Genomic DNA, 26,022 nt, shown 5'->3' with positions numbered 1-26,022 from the left:
CATTGTTCTCACATAGCAAAAAAAAAAAAAAAAGATCCATTATTATAACTGTCCTGCAAACAGCTGCAAACAAGTTTGGGTTTCTTTCCCTTGCTTCCAAACAAATGCACAAGCTATCCAGTTTAAGAGCTTCATGAGACCACGGGTACAGCTTTAGTCTATAAGGCAACACAATCAAAAGTATTTACAGTACAGCTCAGTGGTTTCATGCATTAACTTCTCAATCAAGTTATCAAAAAGCCTTGGCGTGCTACGAGACCCAGACAGAACCAGAAGATCCGTATCTCTCCGCTGTCACAGATCCACGAGGCCTGGATTCTCACCATAAAACTTCCACAGAGAGCAAGACGTCAACTTCATATGAAAGTACCATGTTTCATATTTAACAGCTGCTCAAACTCACAACCTCCTTGACCTTTCCACAAACGTTATAATTACACAAAATCCAAATGTCACATTCTGGCTCGTCTCAATAGCGAACCAGAATGTATATGAGCGTTTGACTTTCACTTCTCCAAAATGCCATTTCCCAATTTCCTCTGGGAGTTACAGAGATTGTAAAGATGTCCAGTTGTGGACTTTTTCTGTGAGACAATCGTCCCTTGTTGTACATGGGCTGTGTGTCTATTATAATGAATTCTCATGTGATTCAGCCACAAACTCCCGAAATACAAGGATATAACAGCTGTCTGACAATGGAAAAAATACAACTATGCATTCAGGATGATGTGACCACAGAAATCCTTTCATTAATATTAAGTGTGCTCAAGAAGGTGAGGATTAAAAGAAAAAAACCTCTGCTGAGCTGTGAGGTAAGAGAGGAGAGTTGACATCTTTAAGTTCACTTGACTGTGTGTCATCTGAATCACACTGAACACATTAGGCCTGAACAGACAAACTCTGTTGTCAACACGCCACACATGATGTAACACGTAAATGCACAGGCAGTGAAAGTACGACTTTGCTCGTCAGCAAAGTAAATCCCACAATGTGTGCATGTGTGTACCGAGAGTTATACAGAGAATGAGGGTTGTGTGTCTGTGTGTGTGTGTGTGTGTGTGTGTGTGTTAATTCATGCATGCGTCTCCCGCCAACAGAAAACAACATCTCATTCTGCCATTCGTGAGCTTTCATTAAAGTCTCCGAAACACACTCCTCCTCGTCACTCTTCCTCAGTGAAATCACATTATGCACGGCCAATGAACTAAGCTTCCCTTTTCGTAAACAAGTCAAAACCATTTTCAATGAATCAGTTTGAAAACACTTGTAAATCTGCGTGAAAAGACGACAGCTTGTTTGAGTAAACTTGCTGCCAAATGAAGTACAAAGGTGGCCAAGGCTGGCGTTCACACCATCTGCTTGGCAAAGATTCTTGGCTCCCTGGTGCAACCTCTTCACCAACCAGTAAAATGACATAACTGAAGTTGTTGAGGTTAATTACAGCTGGTGACATCAAAGTATTACACTGATTGACATGCATTTATATGCAGTTTATATGTGTTTTTTTTGCACAGGAAGCTCTAATAAGATAATCCTTTACTGATCCCCAGGGGGGAAATTTGGGATTAATTCAGAAAAATTAATAAAGAAAAGCTTAATACAGGATATACCAGCAACTACAGCAGCTTCTTTCCATCTACAGGTAAATACTACAAGACTATAATGACAGAATTAATAATAATAATTAAGCAATATCAAATGAGATTATACAAGCATCAAATAGTAGTTAACAGTAACAATCAATAACAGATTGTTCTTTATTCCACCAACTCAACTAGTTCCACAACTTAACTGAAACTGGACTTTTGTTGCCAAGCAACCCAAACATCCTCCTGCACTCTGTGTCTACAGGTTACCACAGATCAGCTATTTTTTTAATCATATATCATTATCTGCTGTAATGTTAATTAACAGTATTCAGAACAGCTGGCTGAGGCGGAGTGATACACAGAGTGTAAGTCCCAGTAACGTTGTACTTTATGGAATGCCTCTTGTCCAATAAGATTACTTGGTCGGAGCTAACAGTTATATAAGGATCGATAAGACGTACAGCTTTTAAAATAATGTTTTATAGTCTGTCTTTGTATGGCACACTTCTTTAAACATACAAACTTTGCAGGAAATATTCAAGTTTGTGAGATAAAAATAATTCTAGTAAACCAGTTAAACCATAAAACAACATTATATGCGTACAAATTACATCAGCTGATGCACACTGACTGAGAAAAGAGAACAGATGTAAAGCAGGTGTGTGACCCTGTTGGTTCACATGCATACACACATTTAAAAGAAACCTTTACTTATAAGCAAACAAAAGTTCCCATGCGCGGTTTCTCTGTCATAAATTTAAGGTCTACAAATGTGTTGACTGTATCTCTGTTCTTGTAAAACATTTGCAAAGCAGAACTTTTTTTAATACTTTGACTCCTCCTGCAGCTTCAACCTTTAGCTTGTACAAGTGCATCTGCATCCTTTTGCCAGTGTGCTCTGCAAGCTTTGCTCACTGCCTCATAGCACTACTTGAGGTCCAAAAGTCCACATGTATGTATCTTTAAGATGGAAGTACACATTTTGGCACATTTTTGTCGTTTAAAACTTGTATTTGCAGCTTAAATGTGTTTTCACATTTGTGTTCATTTTTACTGTTTGGATAAATGTACAATATTTTAGACATTTTCTAATTTGAGTTGTGAGAGTGTAGTAAATATGAGGAGTAACTAAAGGGTTGGTAAAGGACAAAGTTTCCTGGTTTTATGGTGAATAAATCAAAAGATTTCTTCTTCAGTCTGCTAACCTGTGACAGTACACATGTAATTTTGCAGCTTAACAAACCAGATTTATCTGTCAGAAGAACTCAATAAGCACTACTGGATGGCCGGTAAAAGCCCTTTTAATTGACGTCTGAGTGAATCTAACTGAAGTTAAATCTTATGTTTGACATTGCTTTCCTTTCTATCAGCAGGACACGGCATGCTGAGTTAAGACTGTCACAAGTTTCAAATTACCGATTTGACACGGTGATGTTGGAAAATGAAGCTGAACGTAAGCAGTAAAAGATGACTTTATTCCTATTTTAAGATGATAAACATCAAATCCAAGCCATGACCGGAGTTCAAATAATGACCTTTGAATGGAAGGGTCACACACAAGTATGTGTGTTTGTGTGTGTGTCTGTGTGTCGTCTAATGGTATGATCTGATGCCTTAATTGAATTTAGCGATGCAGGAAGCGACTGGACTGAGCCCCATTACCGAGCTGGGGACTGAGAGATCACTCAGTACACTGCAGCTACAAAGTTCTGTGCAGAAACAGGGTTTATACATGGTCATTAGCACTGTTATGCTACTTATAAATGTTATACGTACCAATGACACTACTATTATAAAGGAATGTGCAGTCTTTGCTTTTCCGTCACCTCATCTATATATAATATGGACATTTTCCCCTTCTTAAAGAGGGGGTATTATGCTGTTTCACATTTTAAGACATATTTATAATGTTACAGTGTTGGATGTACAGACTAAACGTGAAGTGAAGTTTTAAATCTGTAGGTAAAAGTATGTTGCAGTAATCCCCAGGCTTCTCAGCTCAGTCTGCAGGCTGTGTGAATGCCAGCTTCCACACAGTTTTTTCTAAACGCTACACTTTGTGACATCACACAGTGCAGCCTCAGCAGATTTTGGAGAGCCGACCAATCAGAAGAAAGCAGGTTTTTAGGGGTGGGGTTTCTCAAAGGGACAGAGCTGAATGAGTTGTTTCAGGCGGAGGCAGTATGAGGGCCTGCACAGAGCACCAGTGTGAGAGTTTTTTAAACTGTAAATTATGCTAAGCTACTCCACAGGTATCCCAGAGTGAAATATGACGCCTGAAATTAGCATAATAGCCCCCCTTTAAACTCAAAGCTGCATTAATTAATATTTCTGATCACTTGGGTGCAAAAAACAAGCACAACATTGTCATATATCATAACCTTTTAAAATTGTTGCTGATGTTAGTAAAAACTTATTTAGCCTATTTACACATCCTCATACACAGATCAACACTGGCATTTAATGTGTTCATTGCAACATAACAGGCCATCATTTAGAAATAACTCTCCTTTTAGCTCTGTTTTTGGTTTCCACCAACTGCAGAGGAAAGACATGAGTCATTGACACCTAAATGCTCTTTGTTCACCAGCTAGTCACAAAATGTGCTTGTGTGGTTCAGGGTTAATAGTGTACTGAAAACAGCTGCCTGGAAACATGACTAATAAGACGAGAGTTTGAAGGTTAAACGGCTACATCGAGTTATAGAGAACAGCATTAGGGTTTAGAGCCTCGGTGAGTTTGTTCCTAAGACAACCACTTTCACAAAACAAAAGTCATTTGATCCACTGTTTATATAAAATTGTAGACTACTACAGCTTTAATAAAGAATAAAATTATAGTGGAAAGTCATTGTAATCAAGTGTTATAATGCAACACTGCCTTCAGGTAGCAATTACAGGTTTTTTTAATAAGTAATGAGCCCAAACTGCTCCTAACTATGGCAAAAATAACAGGATTTCTTTCCCAGTGGCAGTGAAGTTAAATTTGGGTCAAGTCATCACATTGCAAACTTACAAATACACCCCACACACACTTTCTTTTTGCATGCATGGGACTTGCTAACTGGTTTAAGATATTTTAAAACCAATTATCCTTACTTGGAAGTGCTTTGAAGACGCCATCCAATGGCTCAAAAATTCCCATGCTACATTTAGGACCAGAGTAAGCAGACCAACCACAATTGCATGCTGCCAAAATACATTCAAACTACAAACGTAACTACTGCTTAAGGGCAAAGAAGGACAGGGTCGGGAGAGGAGGTCACTGCCTTCATTTTCAAATACAACTTTGGTAACAACAGGCCAAAACCTGATGTTACAGGGGAAAAATAGATGAAGCCAATTAGATAAAGCAGAGCCATTAAGGTCTTGGTATCCTAATGGAACAGGAAGGAGGAGGGGATTGATGAATGATGAGGCTTTCCACTCACTCAAACAGATCAGAGCTTATTCATTTCATCAGTACAGCCGGAAATTAGAAAGCTGTTGTTGGAGAAGAAAGGCAAACAGTGGAAAATAAGCAGATAATGTTTAGTTAAAGAATATCTCCCTCTCCTTTTCACAGGAAATAAAACTTCAATAAGAGCAGAGAAGATACAAAAAGTTGCCATTCTGTCGAGATGTACCTGCAGAAATGGCTTGCCTGCATAAAAAGCAGAAGCACAGCAGTGAGCTTCACAGAGAGAAGCAGCAACAGAACATACAAGATACGGGCTGGAATACGAGATGACGCAAGGCGTAGGAGAGTTAGATAGCAGAGACAAAAAGTCATCCTCTCTTTATCCAGCTGTACGTTGCCTAAGCTCTCTGCAGGGAGTCAGTGGCACACAGTAAATGGGATCTTCAAAGGAGGACCAAGAAGAGAGCGTCTTAGCCCCGCTTACAGAAATCAAAAGGCTTATGCGAGCCCTACCCAGCAGGATAATAGAATATGGAATATCACACCCACCACAAGGCAGCTGTAATGAAAATGGCAGGGGAATCTGCAGGCAGTCTTGTTCGGCATTACACAGAGCCCTATACAACATGTTCTTCTCTTCTTCTCTACCTATTACACCTGCTGAAGTCACCTTCTTACGTCCCTAATTCTGTCATCAGTTTTCACTTAACTTTACCTCTTAATCCTTCATTGTCCCTAAAGTCACAATTTTTCAATTTTTCCAGGTCAAACATGAGCAGTAAATGTTACCATATTATACATGCAAACATCACCCCCTTTGGAAAGCTGGTAGATAAACAACCAGCCAACAATCCAAGGTCAAGAAGATAACAGCATAAAGGAGAGGAAGCGGAGGGGAGTGTGAAGGAATGAGATGAAGATAAAGGCAGTGAAGGTGTGAGACAATCTGCTCTAAGATTTCAGATGCAAGTAGTGATGCTACTTTATTAAATGGATCATTCTGACATCTTGTCATCTGTACAGAGACACACTGATACAGTCCATCCTGTAATGAAAGCCAGCTCATGTTCTCCCTCAAGACTGGACGGTTATGAGACATTGATATGAAACATCTGGAGACATCAGCTGCTTCAAATGAGTTTATAAAACCTCAAAAGGGCCGAGGAATGAAAGGATGCAAAGAGGCTCAAAGATTTTCTGTGTGTGTGTGTGTGTGTGTGTGTCTGACTCTGACCACCTGTGGATGCAGTAAAGGGAGTCCATCCCGAGCTAATCTTCTGCACCGCAGCCACTGTCCTACTGCTCATATTGCCAGATGAATAGGTATCTTTGTAACTTTGAAGCTCATCTGGTAACATCTAAACTCTGCACACCATGTTTGTCTTTCAACAGTTGTGTGCAGACAAACACAGCCAGTCATCAGCCCTTTTATACAGAAGTCCCACAGTAAAGCAATGAAGAAGAAGCTGCGCTATTATGAGAGCTTTGCTTTAGACCTAGGAAAACAACGCCTGGACTGCTGTCCCATGTGTATTACTGTAAAATTCGGTGTATAAGACACACTTTTAATAAATCTTTTTTCATCAGAAAAGTGGGCTGCATCTAGGTATGTTATTGTGTTACGGTATTTCACCCAGACGATGATGCTATAATCTAGCTAAAGTTGTCGATTGGTCCGGGTCCAAGCTGCTACAACGTCTCCTATTTACAATATACCGCAGCGCTGATTTGTGTTATTCTCGCTGTTTTAAGCTAACGATTTGTCACTGTCATGATCGCCATTGCAGCTGCCACTCTCACAACAACCAACATTACCGTAGGCTGCCAGCTACTGCTACCTACAGCACCAATAGCTAGCAGGACTGCAAACTCGACATGGCGAAAACAGATGGTAGACTGTAATTTGTGTGTGTTTTGAATGTGTTTTAATTGAAAATAAATTGAAATAGTGTTGAAATAACTTACACGTTTTTATTAATAAATAGCTATAGAAAACCTACGTCCCTCTGGGATACCCCCAAAAACATACTGCGACTTATATTCCAGATTTTACGGTATTTAAGATGACATGCTTCTAGAAGCAAAAAGAGGCTTGACGTGTAAACAACAACACTTCACAAACACACTGCTGTCCTGTCCTGCTGGCTCTCCCATTTACAGACTTCAAGTCAGCTTTGTTTCTATAACTCCAGAACGACATCTTAGCCCCATTACGTCTCTGTATCTTCTAAACAAAACGGCACGGTTGACTAATGTTGTAACAGTCCTGCCTTGAACAGGCTTGACAAGGGGACATTTATACAAAATACTTGGACTGTTGAATTGTGTGAACGCACACGGTGAAGTTTAAAGTTTTAAAACCTCTAGTTACAGTGTAGCAGTCACACATAAGACAATGTCCTTGTCTTGAGAGAACTCTGCTTCATCGCTTTTCTTGGAGTCCCTTTTGACTTCCAATCACATCAGTTCACCTCAATTGATACTGAGCTCGCACTGTCTTAGGTTTAAAGGCTTAATGTTGAGAGCACTTTGATTTGGCCACATAATCATCCCTCATCATAATGAGTTTGTCAGCAACAGAGCAAGAACAAATGGGAAACACAAGTGAAGAAAAAAAAACACACACCCTTGCATGACCTTGACTAAAAATACAGAAAGCCAGGCAGTCAATGTGTGACATCCAGTCGTTTCCCAGTCTGCTATGTGTTGTCAACCCAACATAAACAACCTCTCAGGTGTTGGGAAGGACACAGGCAGGGATTCTGGTTTGAAGGATTGCCAGAACCACGGACATGACACATATTTCAGGAGCACAGAGTGAGGACTCAGTCGCTGAGTTCATATTCTGCATGTTTCATCAGCCTGCAGCACAGAGGGGCGGCTTTACTGCGGCACAGAGACACCATGTACTGCGGGGCTGCTGCTTTAACTGTGGCTTTAATCCATTAGCTACGGTTTACAGGTATATAAATAAGACATTGAGGAGTGTTGCTTCAATACAGCTGCACAGAAACACATGCGCAATGACAATTCCATGTAATACAATGCACTCTCCTTTTTTTCTCTTGCACAATCTGGCTCAATTTACGAGTACTGTGTCGTAAAAGCAGCTACAATCACCCTAAAAAATTCAAGAAGTTGTGAGAAGTTGTGTGTATGGGTGCTGCATGGGTGCTCATGCGTAAGGAAAACGGGCTGGAATGTAGGAATGCATTCACACCCCAAGTTTCTGAATAAACTCGCCATGAATGAGGCAGAGCATGCAGGGGAACAGAAGACGACAATCGCGCACACACCCACATCAACATCGACCACCCTGAGAGAAAATGAAGTCAAGATGTGTTTGTACACACACACGTTCATTATCTAGACTCACCACAGTCCATCTCTTCCGTACCCTCACACACACACATTCGCAAACATCGTGTTTTCATAAGAGAGGTTTCTTAACATCCCAGTCTTGTTAAACAGACAGCTGATGCATACCACTATACCATTAACACACTGGGTTCAGTTGGGTCAGCTGGTACCATGGAAACCAGGAGCATCAGGGACCAATTTCAGCCATATTGGTGAAAAACAAGACGCGCTGAAGGCTCAACTGAACCATCAAATAAACGTTTTAGCAAACTGTAGGCTACAACATGAAACTAACTACACACAAGTCTGTTGAGAATGGATGAGTCTTGGTCTTAATGCTGCTTGGTTCCAGCTAATGTTGGTCATATTTCATGCTGTCTAATGACACAAGCAATTGAATGCATTCAGTAGTATTATAATGTAGTGTGTAGTGTAGTGTAGTGTAGTGTAGTCAGTAGTGTCATGAAACAAGCAGCATTGATCTATGTTAGGTTTGTGGTGGACAAATGGCTCCATCAGTGTCCTTTAAAAGAGAATCCTGCAGGAGAACTTTGCTATAAAGCACTGGGATAGAATCCAGTACTAAGACTTTGTAGATGTAATGGAGAATGATCCAAAGTAATAGTAAAAATGGTGGTTTCAAAGGCTTGTAGTAATGCTCTGTTTGACTGTGTAGCAGACCAAATAATGTACCGTCTAACACAATGGTAAATTCAAACTGCATGAGTGCAATTGTCCTTAATTGAAGCCACAATGATAAATATAGGCCACTCTGGGATACAGAATAAGCTGTAAACCCAACACTGATGTTATATTATCTAATTAAGTTGAATATTTAGTGAGCTTTGTTTGTCTGTAACCCACTTGAGTGGGCTCCTTAGCTGCAAAATGCTTCACTTGTTCAACAATTTGGTGTTAAATTGTTTGTCTGCAGGTAGGTATAGTGTTTTTTTCAGAGCAACAACAGCTGCCTGCTGCAACTGGTCACACAACAGGTTAACAAGGTTACAGGCCTGTTAAAGTGGCAATCCCGAAGATCTCAATTTCGTTCTCTTTGGCGGCACCTATGACGATAAGCGGTAATTGCGGGAGCACTCATCCCAGCAATCCAAACAGCGTTGCATGTGTGACTCTTGATTTTCCTGATGGTCGCTTTCCTTTTTAGACTGTTTGCCTTCATCTGAGCGTCAAATTTGTCTCTTTTTCTTTGGATTTTCATTTATTTTTGAAGTTGTATCCGTAGTCATCGATCTTTTCTTTGTTTGTTCAGCCATAGTAGATTACTGTTTACTCGCAACACTTGCAGAGACTGGAAAAGCAGCCACTTAGCTCCACCTACCCTCTCTGACAGACCAACCACTGCTGGGTGATGGAAAACACGTCACTAACTGGGCCTCACTTGTGTTTTTTTCTGCAAGTCGCACTGACACCCAGTCCACAATATTGCAAATGCAAAGGCTTTTATTAGTGGGCTCAATCACCATTGTGTTACATCATTCGATGATAGATAGTGACTTAACAGACATTTATTTAAATGAAAATCTTATACATTATTACTTTAAATAAAAAAAATAATCTTAAAGATGCGGAAAAACACAATATGTATTATTTTGGATATACAGTTCAAGTTGCTACAAGTGACCTTATATCCAAAGTTCACCTTTCAACAGGCAGAAGAAAGACGGTCTGGAATGATGTGATAAACACTGACAGAATAAAAATAGCCCTGGGTGTGGACATGAAAACACGAAACAGAAAGAGCAACACCTGAGAAACAGAAAACGTCAACAGCAGCCTTATGAAAGACAAATCTCAGAGGCAGAGCATTATCTGACAATCTGTCTGTGTCAGTGTGAGCTTGTGTTAAACCTGTTTGTCTGGTGCTTTTTGTTGCTTCAGGGGCTGTTAACAGAGACAATGATCAGCGTGAGACATGCTAAGCTCTGTTTTCCACTGAAGGTATAGTGGTCGGGCAAAAACAACCCACAGAATCATAAACAATTCCCACTCTTAGCCACAGGATAAAAAACACACACACACTCTGAGGCACTGGGGTGCGTGGAGGTTTTGGGGGCAACAAGCAAAGTCAGAGTAGGTCTTCAATTAAAGCCCTCCATCATCCTACTCGATGTCAGCAGGAGAAACAAATCACCAGAACAAAAACACTCTTGCCCACACACAGCCGTCTTGTGCACACTTGTGCAATAAGCAGGAAGCCTTGAAGCTGACTAAGGTAAAGTCAGCATGGGAATATTGTCACTCTGCACCTAAAAAGCTTACTGTAGGAACTCATTTACACAGATGACCACACACTTAAAGGTTTACACAGCAAACTACACAAGTCAAACTCAACGCTTCTCAAACTGCTTACATTTAGACGATTTTAAAAAGCTACTTTTCCAACACTCAGTCTTTCAAGAACACAGCGGTCAATTAAAATGTACAACGCCTGATATCTTCGATCCACTCCGGACATCCTGCGCTCCTCTTACCTGTTTTGAGTTTGTCTTGACGTCCAAACAGCCACAAGCCTTTAGGTTTTTCCCGGTTCTGGCTCGGGGAACGGGACGGGGACGGGGAGAAGTTTCTCTCCGTCTGGACCTTTTTCTTCTTCTGGACGCTGTTCCCCATCTTGGGGCAGTCCTGAAGCCCCTAAAGGGGGTCTATCATCTTGTCGTCCTGTAACATTACATCTGTATTTCTTCTCTTAAGACCTTTCCACAGTCCCTCGCTCGCCTGCATGAAAACACACCCCGAGACAAAGTCAATAACCTGTAATCCCTGTGGTCAAATGATTCCTGCCGATTCAGTCCACCTGACACACACACACTTAAACATATATGTGTGGGCTAAAGACCCACTGACACCATTCCTTTAAAACAAACCGATTCAGCTCTGATTAAAAAAACACACACAGATCCAGCTTCCAAAATAAAACACAAACACTCGTATCAGTCCTGTTCTCCGAGCTGACACACTTCCAGTCGTGCACGTCCAGCTGCTGAAGCAACGGCAGCATCCAAGACCGACAAGCTCACTACCAAGAGTGTGTGTGTGTGTGACTGTGTGTGTGTGCAAGTGCCCCTCCCACTTTCTCTCTCTGCGAGCACAGAGCTCCAAAGATGAGCATTCGCACAGCTGAGCGTTTTCAGCATTGGAGAGGGGTGAAAAAACACACACACTTCATCCTAACACACTCCTTTCTAACATGATTAATACTCTTCAGTTGTGTACCTGTTCCTTATTTCCTTATTTTCACAGGCAGCAATCGGTTGTCGTTATTGCAAACCATTACCTGCTCAGCTGACAGATCCTGTCAACACAACGTGGTGATGGAGAAAACACACATTCTTCTACACACAGAGAAAGGAGCTTGTGGAAACAGGGCGGCATATCAGTTGCGTTTCTGCATATTGGAATAAGGAACAAAAAGAGGGAATAAATACCGACTGAAAACAACGAAGCGATGCTCAATTATTCAAGCGATCTTCAAAGGTGCAGCTCTCCTTTCTGGCACCTTTTAAAATTCCTCATGACACGCACCCACACACACACACACACACACGTATTGAACTTACGCATGCAGTGTGACATAGATAAAAACTACGAAGAGCTGGATATGTGAAAGTCAACTGGACAGACAGATCAAAGCTTTTTTAGAGATGAGAACATTCCAGCTATGCTTAGAGGAAATACAGATGCCGGGCCAGATGGGTGAGTCACAGAGAAAGGGATGATGGAGGATTCCAGAGAAGCAGCATTGCTTATATTTAACAGAGCATGTAACGCTGTAGTGTGAGAAGAGGAAGCAAAAAGGTCCAACATCTCCCGGACCTTGACTGGAACACTCCCTTTCTTCATGTTCTGTTTCCCTCTGCCTTCTCTGTCCATCATTGTGAATAAAACCCTGAATATCATGATGACTTGTCCAACGTTGATGATGCCATGACCTTCGCCATCACTAAATGCAGGTGACACCACTCCAAGAGCTTGTGGATCGATAGCAGTCGTTCAGCAAATCGAGGTCAGAGAGAGACATACGGAGGAAGAGAAATGATTGAACTGTCAGTGTGCTCGTATCACGTGAAACTGAGATTCCGTGGAGGAGCAAAATGGAAGAAGAGGAGGAGAATGTGATGATGAGGACACAAGAAAGTGAAACCACACACTCATCATGGTCACCCCGATCACGTGTCCTCCCACCCCTCTGATGTGCAGCGGCCTGCTGGAAGATAAAAAGCCTCCCATAAAAGGCAGATTTACTGACTCGGGGAGTCGTGAGCAAGAATTTACAATCACACGCTTTTCTAGAAGATGAATTGATTTGGTGCCGGAGGACTTCCTGGTAATTTCCAAGCGGGAATTCGAGTCCTAACAGTACATTGTGTAGAAATGCATCTGCAATAGAGAGAGAGGGGATGAGAGGATGATATCACTCACGCTAGCGGAGTGTAAAATGATCTGCAATAAAACGCTCACGGAGAGATGCTGCCTCTTAATGCAGCCCCATCAGAACCACACCCAGTCCATTTGCACTGGTGGAGTCCTCCGAGCTAACTGTCTCATCTGTCATACTAAGAGTGCACTTAGTGTGTGTGTGTGTGTCTGTATGTTTTGGATGCTCTGTACCCTGCCTTCACCTATGAGCTGCAGTGCATCGTGCCAAACATGCCCCAGATACATTTCAATATGAGTGTGATCAAAGTGCGTGTCATTGTCAGGAGAGATTTCAGGACTTGACAGATGTGGGAAACTCAGAGGAGAGCACAGCAAATCGGTGTGTGTGTGTGTATGTGAGTGTGCACGTACGCATGCAAACATTAAAGGACATTTGTGTAGAGGAATGTCGTTGTTAGGAAATAGTTGTCAGGGAAAGCGGTTGTCAGGGTGACCATTATCGGGGCCTCAAGACAAGATTAGGGAATCCACCTTTCTACATGTTTCTGTGTCTATTTTTATTGCTGTGTACCCACCACTAGGAGGGTCTGAGAGGAGAGTGGCAGTCGTTTAAAAACGTTGTTTAAAAGCCCTTATAGATGATGACCTACATAGCATTACTGGCATCTATTCTCCTCAGTAGAAGTCATTACAGTTTAATTTTCAAATGCAATGAACCTGCCAACATCTGCCCACCACTCCCATCTTGTGGCAAGGCACCGCTATCACAATACAAGCACCGAGGGCATACAGTGCGTTAATGCAAAGCAACCAGAACCATGTCTGGTCAATAACAACAATTAGCAGAGCAGCAGATGTGCAGAAGCAAAAGTTTCAGACATGGTCTAGTCTAAGCAGTGCCGTCTACTGGCAGGAAAAGGAGATGCAGACATAGAGATGCTGATGTGCGCCATCTACAGGCAAAGACAGTTATTTGTGATTAAACTGCTTTTTTGGTTTGCTGCTGTTTACGTGCATGCGTATGTCTCTGAGTTATCAACCTTTAGAATGTAGAGAGGTTTGTCAACTTCGGCATACTTTCTGCTGAATACTGGAAAAAATATAAACGTCCAACAAAGTGTCACGGTGGGTCTTGACCCCTTGATTAGTCAAAGATTGGGGGAGGTTGGACCTTGAATTAAAAAAATATGTTAAGAAGTTAAGAAAATAATTCATGCATGTTGACTTCATTGTAATATCTTAACTGTAGACTTATTCTCAAGGCAAATGGCAAATACACTTAATTTAAAGTGCTTGTAGAATGGTCCAACAGCATAACAGTTGGCCAGGCTGCGTCTATAATTGTACGTCTGTATTTTTCTGAAACTGACAATCCAACAGTCACACCCTCCTAATGCAATGACTGTTGAGGTGTGTGGAGGTTCAAAAGTAAGCAAGTTTGAACACCACATCTGCGCTCAATTTATCCAATTGTTCCTTCAATATTTCTTGTTTACAACTAGTTGCAATATTTGCTCAGAGAGATAGTCTGTAAATTTGCACCATTATTCCCATATTAAGGTAATTATAGCATCAAGCTGGTTCTATGACTATTTAGCTTATCCCCCAATCCTTCACTTGCTGCTGTTCAGGCCCTGAGCACGTTCGCCTTCTGCCGTTGGTGGACACTTTGTACAAACTAGTTGTTTTTCAACCCGGCACTTAGGCTATGTTGTTTTAAGTGCGCTGTTCACAGAAGAAAAGTTATAAAACATTTATAACTTACAATAAAAATTCTTAATTTGTCTGCAGGAAACACTGTTACTTTCTTTTCCTAACAGTGGGGTGGGGAGGCATGTGAAGAACTTGAATACATTTCTGAAAAATTCTCGAGGTGAATCTGCAGCCAGCAAAATATAAATATGTCAGCTTTGAGCTTTTGAGGACACTAAAAGCCAGTCAGATGAGAAATCATAGCGTGGCAAAGCAGCTTAAATCAAAGACAAACATTTTAAGATGCAGTGACAGTCGTCAGTGTTTCAAGATGCTTTACCCCGCCCGAGCTGTCAGAACATATATGATCCAAAAACTCCTCTTTACTTAAGACTCACTGGATTCCTCAGATGCTTTGTCATTGTCTGGTCTATTCTCAGAAAGAGAGGACACGCAGCTGGATCAGGTAAACACTGTTCAACAGGTGTATCTATTACAAGTTACATAACAGTTGTCACACACACACACACACACACACACACACAGTCCTGAGGGTAAATCAGTTGTATATCCCTGTTTATACAGACTCCCACTCTTTCAGTCCCACTCTGATATCTTCCAGCTGCTTCCCCGCCACATCAAAAACGCTGCATGTCCTATAAAACAACCCATTAGCTCTTATTCTATAAACAATACCTCTTTGCATGTTGATCTCAAGTAATCTAAGTGAGCCCTTTCTTATGTACATTCAGTACATGTTATATTTTGCATGCTTTTTGAAAGAATTTCCACAGAGTGTGTGCATGATTCTCTAAAGAAATATTCGATAATATATGGCTCTGTTGGCGACAGTGATGATGATAAACGCATTTTCATATAAGGATGATAATTACAAACAAATGTAGCACCATCCAAGGAAAAATAATATGTGTGTGTGTGTGGGGGGGGGGGTGTTTGTGTGTTTTGGAGGGGCTGTATTCTCATTAAAGGTGGTATTATGCTAATTTCAAGCTTCATATTTCACTGTGGAGTAGCTTAGCATAATTTACAGTTTAAAAACTCATCATTTGTCTCACACCGGTGCTCTGTGCAGGCCTTCATACAGCCTCTGCCTGAAATTACTCAGTCAGCTCTGTCCCTTTAAGAAACCCCGCCCCTACAAGCCCACTTTCTTCCGATTGGCCAGGTCTCCGAAGCCTGCTGAGGCTGCACTTTGTGACGTCACAAAGTGCAGAGTGTAGAAAAAAACTGTGTGAAACCTGCCATTCACAGCAGCCTGCAGACTGAGCTGAGAAGCCTGGGGATTACTCCAACATACTTTTAACAACAGATTTGACACTTCACCCACGTTTAGTCTGTACATCCAACACTGTAACATTAAATGTCTTAAAATGTGAAACAGTAAAATACCCCCTCTTTAAGGAACAATTCAATCTAGTTAACAAGGACATATAAACAGTCGGGGATGGAGCTTTACTTCTCATGCTTTCCAGTTCTTTCTATGTCATCTCCATCCACACCTTCTTCTTCTCCTCAGCCTCTACATGCTCCTCTTCTGTGCATACCCTCACATTAAACGTGACCTGCAGGACGATTTATGTTTCACTCCCACATCACAGCCGGACCCTATTGTTGCCTCACAGTGCTGCTGCCACAGTCCGCTCCCCTCAATGCTGTTGCCTGGGAGACGTTTATCTCACCTGTGTGGCTTTAGGTCTGCGGTGATGGATGAGGGTTGGAGGTATCTGCTTACCCAGGTAAAATTACCTCGCTCATCAAAGTGTGTGTGAGCGGTGGGAGATGTTTGCAGGGAACCCTGTGCGGTTGCATTAAACTTTCACACTCCTCCCTGCCTGCCTCATGCCTTTCTTTGCCTTCCACTCACTGCTTTCATCCTGTCAAACTGCATTAAAGCAGAGTTGTGGCCTGTAATAGAGCTTAGGCCGTATACAATGTTCTCAATGTAATGAGATGTTTGCTCTTCAATTACACTGCTGGGCCTGTAATCTGCATTATATAGTACGAATCTACACACCCTGACTGTGTTTGTGATGTGGTAGCCACACACACAAACCAATGCAGACAAAGAAACTCAAGCAAAGAACGAGATCTTTTACAAACAGTTACACAATAATAAGTATTCTCTTCCAGACACACACACGACTTCACACGTGAAAAAAAACAATGACTTCACACACTGACGCACATGTGGAATCCCGGGGATTTTGCAAAATGAGCTCACTGCTCATCCAGCCAGCAGCCGAAGATGCGCTGTGCTGGACAAAGCAGGTAGTTGCGGGAGCTCTATAGGCTCTTGTGTGTGTGTGTGTGTGTGTATGTGTGTGTGTGTGTGTGTGTGTGTGTAGAGGTGATGTAATGAGTACTGGCGCTGGGTTGGCGCCGCCCTAAGCCAAGCAATATGCTGCTGACACACAAACACAGAGATACCCTCTGATACAGGGCAGTCACACACACACACTCACACAGCTCTGCAGACGTCCACACACAACTTTAAACACACACTCGTTACACAGTAATAAGCAGTGAAGACCAACACACCCACAGCAGTGCTGAATAGAGGGTGTTAAGCAACCTGAGAAGCAAATCAAAAACAGTAATAGTCAGTAATGAAAGACAGAAAAACAGAGAGTAAGACACATAGGTGTGTGTGCGTTTGTGTGTGTGTGTGCTGAGTAGTTGTTCTAATTAAAAAAGCATTGAGAGAGTGTTCCCTAAGAGTCCTCTCAAGGCTGAATGGGGCTTTGTGATTTGTTGTAATCTCTCCCCTCCATCGCATAACTCTAGGCCCAATCTGGCATCCAGGTTGCCCCGCACGCACACATGCACGCTACTAGACCTTGACACACACTCCCAAACCGCTGTGATGCACGGCTCCCAGGAATTCAGCACATCAAAGAGTGTTCTTTTTTTTACTTTTATAGGAGAGGAATGTCTGTAAAATATTGCCTTTAGTCAGTGCTGGACTGATGCAGAGCTCTGGATCACGGATGAGCAGAGCTGAGCCAGTGGGATGACACGGACTGTGTTCACCAACCAACAGAGACATATTATTGTAAGAGCTACATGTCACTGCTACGGGAATAAGAAGGAGCAGTGGAGGAGGAAAGGAGGAGGAGGATTGAGTCTGATTGTTGTTGTGTGTTGTCTGTTGGGCGGGGGGGTTGAAACATCATGTCAGATGTCTGTGAACGACCACAAATAAGCATCTCATCAACTTATACTATGTAAAAAAGGACTGCTGTGCCGAAAAAAGTTTCCTTGTTATACATTAAATATTTACTTTATATTAAACACTTGATGGGGTACTCTACAGGATGGGTATCGTTAGGATTTTATCGATACCGGTATCTTTACTGATACGGCTTATCGATACTACTCTCCATTATTTGGTGCAAAAATAAAGACGTCTTTATTAGGATGTCTGATAATGTGCCTCTGCATGGCAGGGGGGTTGCAACTGGGGTTAAGAGCAGTGGTTAAAATGTAGTAACAGTAAAATTAATGCGGAATACAAAAATAGTTTTCTGGCTGTCACGACAACTTAAAATTCACATCAGTTACTAGCGTACCTAAACCAACTCTGTTACATTAAACTTGGTGACAGCTCTGAGACATTCTGTTTTCCTTTTTCCATTCTGTGTCTGACTTCTGCGAACGTTACCCACTGAAGATGAAGATGGGGCTGTTGTTTGACTGACGCTGTCTATGGATTCCATTGGAACATAACGTAAGAAGTGCAAAATAACCAAATTTAGTTAACAGCAGTGACTGATTAACCACAGGCTTATTTATAAGAACCATGCGTTTTAACTGCTTTTTTAAATGTTACTAATCCCAACTGCAGCATTGCCATCGAAACCACCGGGTCTCGGAGGCTGCACTGAGGACTTACTAGCAAAGGGTCTAAGGCTGCTTAAGATATATAGAAAGTTGAACTTGTAAGAGCTATATGAGGATGTGGTGTTAGCCCCTTTAGACGCAACTACCTAAATTGCACAAAGATGCACCCGAGGTAAAGCTGCAATGAGGAACTTTCGGTTTGTGTCGATTTTGGTGTCGCCTGTGGACAAAGCCGTACCTTTGTCTTTGCTGATTTTGTCCTGTACATGCTTAAGTGGTGGTTTTTCACAAAAATCTTGTTTTCTTTAACAGTCATATGTATCACTCACTTTACATTTTTTCCCTGAAAAATGTAAACAAAGGCAGCGTGCAGTTAATCCCTCCGTCTCACACCTACCCCCTGCCAGCAGTTGCGCTGATGGTCTTGTTTGCTTTTGTAGCTCATATAGAGTAATCTGAATTAATTTCACTCTGAAAAACTCCTCAAAGGGGCTTCAAATTTAGTGAGCCCAAACTTTCGAAGGCTTTGTTCTGCCTGCCATATAGACCTACTATACCTTCTCCAGAGAACCACAAAAATGCAAGGTCATTGCCTGATGATGGTGGCTTCATCATCACTAGGGGACGGATGCCAGCTACATTAGAATGAAACGATTGAATGAAAGCGACATTAAATAAGTTAGAATGTTAACGTTAAATACCGATAGAAGCACCGTTTGTCCATGAGCTTATTGGTGCTTTTGATACTGACTGATTCTACAGCTGTCGAAATTTAATGATTTATACGTCAATAAATCAATTTGCATCACTCTTGTAGAGTCAGCACAACTAAAATGTTTGTTATGAGGTTAAAGGCAATGCAAGGTATTACTTTGTGCAGAAATCAGACACTCACAAAAATGGTGGCAACTGAATTTAGTATACTACATAGCAATTAGAGAGTAATTTGGGATGAGTTTATTCCACTTGTTTCTTCCACAGACACAGACAAAGAGTCAACAGCATCTAAAATTAGCTGGATAATGACACAAGTATCAAGATAGAACAGGATAAGTCAGCTTATGTCAAAGTGAAACTTGTACAGTTGGAACATTATTTTTGCTTGTAAATGAGGAAAGTGTCAAAATAACCCCATTAGACCAAGCTGCAGTAAACAAGGAGGATATGAGTACATGTACAGTATGTGTCTGGAGAAATGACAGTGTGTGTGTGTGTGTGTGTGTGTGTGTGTGTGTGTGTGCGTGCGTGCGTGCGTGCGTGTGTGTGTGTGTTTGTGTGTGTGTGTTTGTGTGTGAAGGTTTTCTTTGTACAGACTTTTGCTTTGTCTTGTCAGACTTCAAAAGTCACCCAGCAAGTTCAGGAACAACGAACAAAAGCAGCAAAAGCAAAATAATAATAATAATTTACTGGTGGGAAAAAAATTGCATCACACACATTTCTGTAGGAGACAAAGTGTCAAAGAAAACAAGACAATCAAACCTGTAGAATTTCTTCACACACACAGGTGAGACAGAAAGTATGAGGAACAAATAATTCCCTCAAACAGCACTATTGTTCATTATTTCAGAATACGATGCTGCTTTCCAGTCGACATGCTGTGTAGGTAGACTAGTTGACTTTGACAAGATCTACTCAACAATTGTTGCTCTTTCCACTTTCTGCATTTCTGATTTTTCCAGAATAATACTTTTGACCAATAGTACATCTTCAGTCTCTGGGCAATCACAATCAACTTACAAACTGGAGCTAAAAATGTGGCATGTTTCTTTAAACCTGAAATACAGCTATAGTGTTAATAAAACCAAAACCTAAGTGGCTGTAAAACTATGCTGTAATGCTGTGTTAGGTATTGTAAGTACACCAGTCAATGTGAGACCTGATAAGACAATTTATTCAAGTTATTTAACCTGTTTTGTTTTCTCTAAAACAGAAGCTCACACATAATTAAAATATGTTGCTGCTGGCAATTACTGTTTAATAGTGGAAAAGAAGAACTGATTCCAGGTGAATTATCACTTCAGGATAATAAACAACAACAGTGTGGTGCTAGCAGAGAGTGTAATGTTAGTCAAAGCTTGCAAAATGTCAGCAATCTGGTTCCCATCATGTATTTGTAAACGGCAGCTCTTTTGGTGTGTTCCTGGTCTGCAGTGGTCAGAACCTTAAAGTGGTCCAAGGAAGGAAAACCAGTGAACCCGCAACAGGGTTATGGGTGACCAAGACTCGTTGATGCGCATGGGAAGCGATGGCTGGCCCGTGTGGTCTGATCCAACAGAAGAGCTACTAAAGCTCAGATTTCAGAAAAAGTTAAAAGTGGTTCTGACAGAAAGGTGTCAGGACACAGTTCATCACAGTTTGTTGGGTATGTGGCTGCGTAGCCGCAGAATGGTCAAGTTGCCCACGCTGACCTCTTTCCACTGTCGAAAGCGCCTACAATGGGCACGTGAGCATCAGAACTGGACCACGGAGCAGTGGAAGATGGTGGCCTGGTCTGATGAATCACGTTTTCTTTTACATCATGTGGATGTCCAGGTGTGACACGTACCACCTACCTAAACATTGTTGCAGACCAAGTACATCCCTTCATGGAAATGGTTTCCCTTATGGCAGTGGCCTCTTTCAGCAGGATATAGGCCCTGCCACACTGCAAACATGGTTCAGGAATGGTTTGAGGAACATAACAAGTTCAAGGTGTTGACTTGGCCTCCAAATTCCCCAGATCTCAATCCAATCGAGCATCTGTGGGATGTGCTGGACAAACAAGTCCGATCCATGGTGGCCCCACCTCGCAAGTTACAGGACTTAAAGGATCTGCTGCCAACGTCTTGGTAATAGATACCACAGCACACCTTCAGAGGTCTAGTGAGGTCAGGGCTGCTTTGGATGCAAAAGGGGGTCCTACACAATATTAGGCAGGTGGTCATTATGTTATGGCTAATCGGTATATCAGCCAATAATCCAGTCTATATGAAAGGAAAAAATGGTATTGGAACATCTCTAGCTGCGTGTTCATGATTAGCTGTGATCTGTTTCCAAGACATACTCGACAGTTGTCCTGTTCAGTCTTAAATCATAAAATCACTGAGACAAAATGCCAAAAAATATGGTTCCCACACATTCTTACCATCAGCCTTTGACCACATCCTCTGCTGGGAAAACTATGAGCCCTTACTACTAGATAATCTTTGGTTTCAAATGGAGTCACTGAACTTTACCCATCCAGTATTGATAGCTCTCTACAGACCTTCCAAAACCGCAATGCTAGGCATAATGAGGGATCATGGATGTCCCTTTTAGGCAGAACAAGCACAAAAACCACAAAAGACCAAAAAAGGTCTGAAAGCCTGTGAATCTGAATTTCCTTAAGTTGTTGGATAGTTACTACAGTAACACACACGCACACACGCACATGCACACACAATAACAGAAGAGAAAGGGATGGCTTTAGAGGTCGAACAAAAACAGGAAATGGGGACTGTGGGTAATCTCTGTGCTGCCGACCAAGCAAACGCATCAGTAAACTGAAAGAGGGATTAAACCCCTGTGTCAGACACTGTGTTTGTGTGTGTGTGTGTGTGTGTGTGTGTGTGTGTGTGTGTGTGTTTAACTTTTACTAAGTTATAAATGTCCAGACTGATGTCCTGACGATAACAAACTCAGTGTAACCTCTCCATCTTAATCCAAAAGTCAACACATTTTTCCAAAACATCCTGACCATCCAGGATGTGATCATGACAGACAAAACAAAACAGAATTATACAGCAGAGACGCCAAACAAGCAAACTGCGGCTTCAAAACTCTGATGCTTAACTGGACACATTACAAGAAATATCCTTCATTACATAACTTCTGTGTACCTCATATAGAGACAGAAACATCTTTCCTTGACATCAGGCTGATTCTCCCCAGATGGGCCTTGATCCATTCTTAAAGCAATGTGCAGACAGAAGAAATAACCTGCAAGATGTTGCTCGTGTAAAGAATACACACCTTGAATATAGCTAGCTGTTTCCAACTCTTTAAAAAGTTCTCAACTCGTTAGTTGACTGGCCATGTGTTTACAGTGCAACAAGCTATATACACAACACTGACTTACATGTTAATAACATTACAGTGTTGATATAGAATAAGTGTTAGCTAACACAGACATCGAGCAACATAAGCTCCCTTTTCTTCCATTTAGCTATTTACATCTCCATCAACTAATTAGAGAAATATCAAGTTGTTGAACTTCTAAACGCTCAATAATGTTCACCAAGTAGTTGCCAACAGTCAGTCAGATGTTTGATGTTAAATGATTGCTAGGGTATTCCCCAAGAACAGCTGCCTGCTGTGGCTAAATATAGGGTTCAGAAGAAAGGTGAGAGTGAACCAAAAACAGTAACTTGAGGGCCTTAAAACCAAAACAGTGAGCCTAAAGACAATAACAAGCTCAAGGGAAACAGAGTTTGGTGATGACTCTGTGGGTTCGGCAGTGTCAGCAACAGTTTTTACATTCCAAATGCTCGTCTGATCAATAGTTGATGTAAAAATAATGAGTGTAGTGTTAGATCACAGATTAATATTACTGTATTGGTAACCCTCTATATTAAGGTCCTTGTAATAAGCGTTAGTTAATAGGTAATAATACCCTTATAAGCCCTGATAAAATGCTTATTAACATTAAATATTTGTTAATAAGACTATTTAAGTGTTAATAACAGTATCATAATCATGTTTATTTTTAGATTATAAGACATTTATAAGCACTTATAAGAAACTTGTAAACAATTGATACAGCTTAATTTAATAAAAGCTTTACAAACTCATCTGTTGAGTCTTATTCACTTACCTATTATTCCATTGTTAAGCCTTTACTAAGCTTTACAGTTGCTTTATTGAGATTAACACATACTTTATTATGCAGTAATTAGCAATTATCTATGCGCTTATAAACAGTGAATTATGCTTTTTTTTGCAGCTACTGGATCTAAAGCGAGAACAGTGCCTTATTTAGGTTAAAATACCCTTTATTATACACTTTCATAGTCTTATTAACATATATTTAATGTTAATATGCATATTATAAGGACTTAAAAGGGTCTTATTACCTATTAACCAATGCCTATTACAAGGGCCTTAATATAAAGCGTTACCCAGTTTAGTACGTCATGACCTGCTCACCTTTTGCAGGCTCATGGTTCTGAAGTCCCAGTTTGGTATCCGTCACACCAACACAAGTTCGGTGCAGCCCATTGCCAATGCTCTTCTTCTTCCTGCTCCCCTTAAACCAGCTGAAGGCCTGCCCAAAGGAGCTTCCTGACTTCTTCTGCCCACGCTGAACCCTCGCCTCCCGGGCTAAGATCTCAGTAATGTCCTTAGGCACCAGGTCCCCTGTAGACCTCCTCCGGGACATCCTGGAGGTTGGTCCTGGGAGGTAAGGCCGGGTACCTGCACCCAGATCAGTGTGTCTCCTGTCAGGGAACAAGTCACAGGATCTGAAGCCTCCCTCCTCTCCAGGGTTTGATGAACCCCTCTGTCCCTCTTTGGCCTCGCTCAGTGTCTCTGTTATTCCTGTCTGTCACCACCTGAGACAACAATGAGATCAGCAGGATGAGAGAGAGAGAGATAGAGGGCGAGATGGAAAGTCAGAAAATGAGGGTCAAAATGAAAGCCAGAGGGAGAACAGAGTGACATGACAAAGCAAGTACAAGAGGAAGGAAAACAGAAGATTTATTAGATTACGATGATTAACTGGCATAAGACAAACTCACATGGGAAACTAGGAAAATAAAAAGGATTAAATAATAACAAATTATGACAAAGGAAAGAAAAAGCCTTACTGTTTATCACTGCATCAAAAGCATTCCCACATTGTTCTACTTAAGCTTTCCCTCCACTCATTCACTCCTTCTTTCCCTTTTTCTATTGTCTTATTTCTGTGTATGTAGAGGAGAAGCCCCAGGGAGGAAAGCTGGACCTCTGCAGCGTCTATATTACTGTGTGTTTGTGTGCGTGCATGCATGTTTGACATGTGGTTCACATCAGCAGAGAAGAGTGTATGGTTGAGTTAGAGAAAAGAAAGCTCAATTCAATAAAACTAGCAGTGGCTGAAAAAAGCACACTCTACTATGTACAGACACATTAAAAGAACGCAGATGAACTCATGCACAATCTCTATGTGTTGTCATATTAGGAAATAATGCTAAATATTTGCTGTAAAATAGCCAGAACATAACTGCATACAACTTACTCAGCGAGCGTGCTGTCCTCTCCTCCGCTCCCCTCTTTGCTCTCAGCCTGAGAACAGCTTGCGGAGCATGTGTGTGTGTGTGTGTGTGTGTGTGTTCAGCAGAGTGAATGAAGCTCCATGGTCTCAGAGTCCCACCCTCTGTATGAGAGCCAGCCTCTCCTCCCACCTCTCACAGTGTTGTTAGGAGTCAGCCACACCATTCCAGCGCTAGCTGCTTCCCCTCACGTTCCAGACAGCTGGTATTTAGCATTTTAGCTTCAGTACTGAGTCCTTCACTTGGGCTGCGCAAGTCATAAATAGTGGCTTCTGCTGGCTTTCGTCTCACCTCTTAGCCACCTTTCCGGGGATCAGGTGCATTCATCCCAATCTCCCTCAGGAGGGGAACCCCAGGTTGACGAGGCATCATGTTAGCTTGGAAAGAAAAATACACACCTTGGTCCAGTGTATCCATGGATAGATCAGTCTATAAGACGGTATAAAAGAAAAAAGACCTGGTGTAACTCTTATGTAGCTTTCACAGAAGGGACAAGACGATTTTCTAATCCTTTAGTAAAAAAAAAAGGACCGGTAATCAAAAATGAAATTGGATGACAGGGTCCCATGGGAAACTACTGAGCAGTCCAGTGTTGTAAAGGTGGCCTGGCAAAGGTGAAGAGGTTCAGCTGTTTTTCTTCAAGGGGAGTGGCTCTTACCTGTCACTGTGCAGCCAGGTGGAAACCTGAAACCCCTTGTTAAACATCACACACACACACAATCAGGCAGACAGGTAGCCACAAGGGTCAGTTACATTTCAGTCTCGTCCAGTTGTTCTAAACCTCAACATACAAGCCCCGCCACTGAACCCTGAAGCGTGTTTTAGGTCACACAGAGTTAGGGATAAAACAAGGTTACATCACCATATGTGCGTGGGTGGGTGGTTTGGGGGGGGGAGACTCTTGTCAGATGTGGGAGGAGTGCATATGTGTCTTGTGGGACTGGCTCATCTGGTTTGAATGTGGAGAGGACCCACTGGGCTTAAGGAGGGGTAGCTGAAGGACAGGAGATGGAGGAGGTGTAGCAGCCTTAGGGGGACAAACGGAGCCACACCTGAGACTAGAGTCTGTAATACAATTTATGTATCAGGAACAAAGGGCTCCATTAATCCTCTATGCCAAAACATCACTTTATTTTGTGATAACTTTAATATCTGCATCACAAGAATATATACTGGACACATATTTCAGCACCCTTAAAGTGCTGTTATAAAGAGCTGTCAAACCCCCAACCAAAATCCCTCACATCACTTTTTCTAACCAGTAGCCTTTTAAAGTGGTAATCTCGAAGATCTCTGTTTTGTTCTCTTTGGTGGCACCTATGGTGATAAACGGTAATTGCGGGAGAAAACGTTCCTTTTCAGACAGTTTGCTTTCATCTGAGCGTTGAATTTGTTTGTTTTCCAATTTTCACTTATTTTTGAAGTTGTATCTGTAGTCATAGATCTTTTCTTTGTTT

The 26,022-nt window shown here is 41.7% G+C and overlaps 1 protein-coding gene across 5 annotated transcripts in view; it reads right to left on the bottom strand.

Annotated features, from left to right (window-relative positions):
• nhsl3 (NHS like 3) overlaps nucleotides 1-23,694 on the bottom strand; it is a 41,800-nt gene extending 18,106 nt beyond the window's left edge. For 4 of the 5 annotated variants that reach the window (XM_069681758.1, XM_069681757.1, XM_069681762.1 and 1 more), the window contains exon 1: nucleotides 23,463-23,694. In XM_069681758.1, the coding sequence (XP_069537859.1) occupies nucleotides 23,463-23,694 (232 nt within the window). Of the gene's footprint in view, nucleotides 1-10,840; nucleotides 11,281-23,462 lie in introns of those variants that run through there. The other variant, XM_069681761.1, reaches the window with a different exon arrangement.
• Nucleotides 23,695-26,022: the final 2,328 nt, after the last annotated feature.

Source organism: Semicossyphus pulcher, unplaced genomic scaffold, assembly GCF_022749685.1.
Source record: "Semicossyphus pulcher isolate SPU_LCO1_2020_fin unplaced genomic scaffold, fSemPul1.0.p SCAF_5, whole genome shotgun sequence".
In the NCBI taxonomy this organism is placed as follows: Eukaryota; Metazoa; Chordata; class Actinopteri; order Labriformes; family Labridae; genus Semicossyphus; species Semicossyphus pulcher.
The sequence above is the reverse complement of the archived record's forward strand: the minus strand, read 5'-3'. Positions and strand labels throughout refer to the sequence as shown.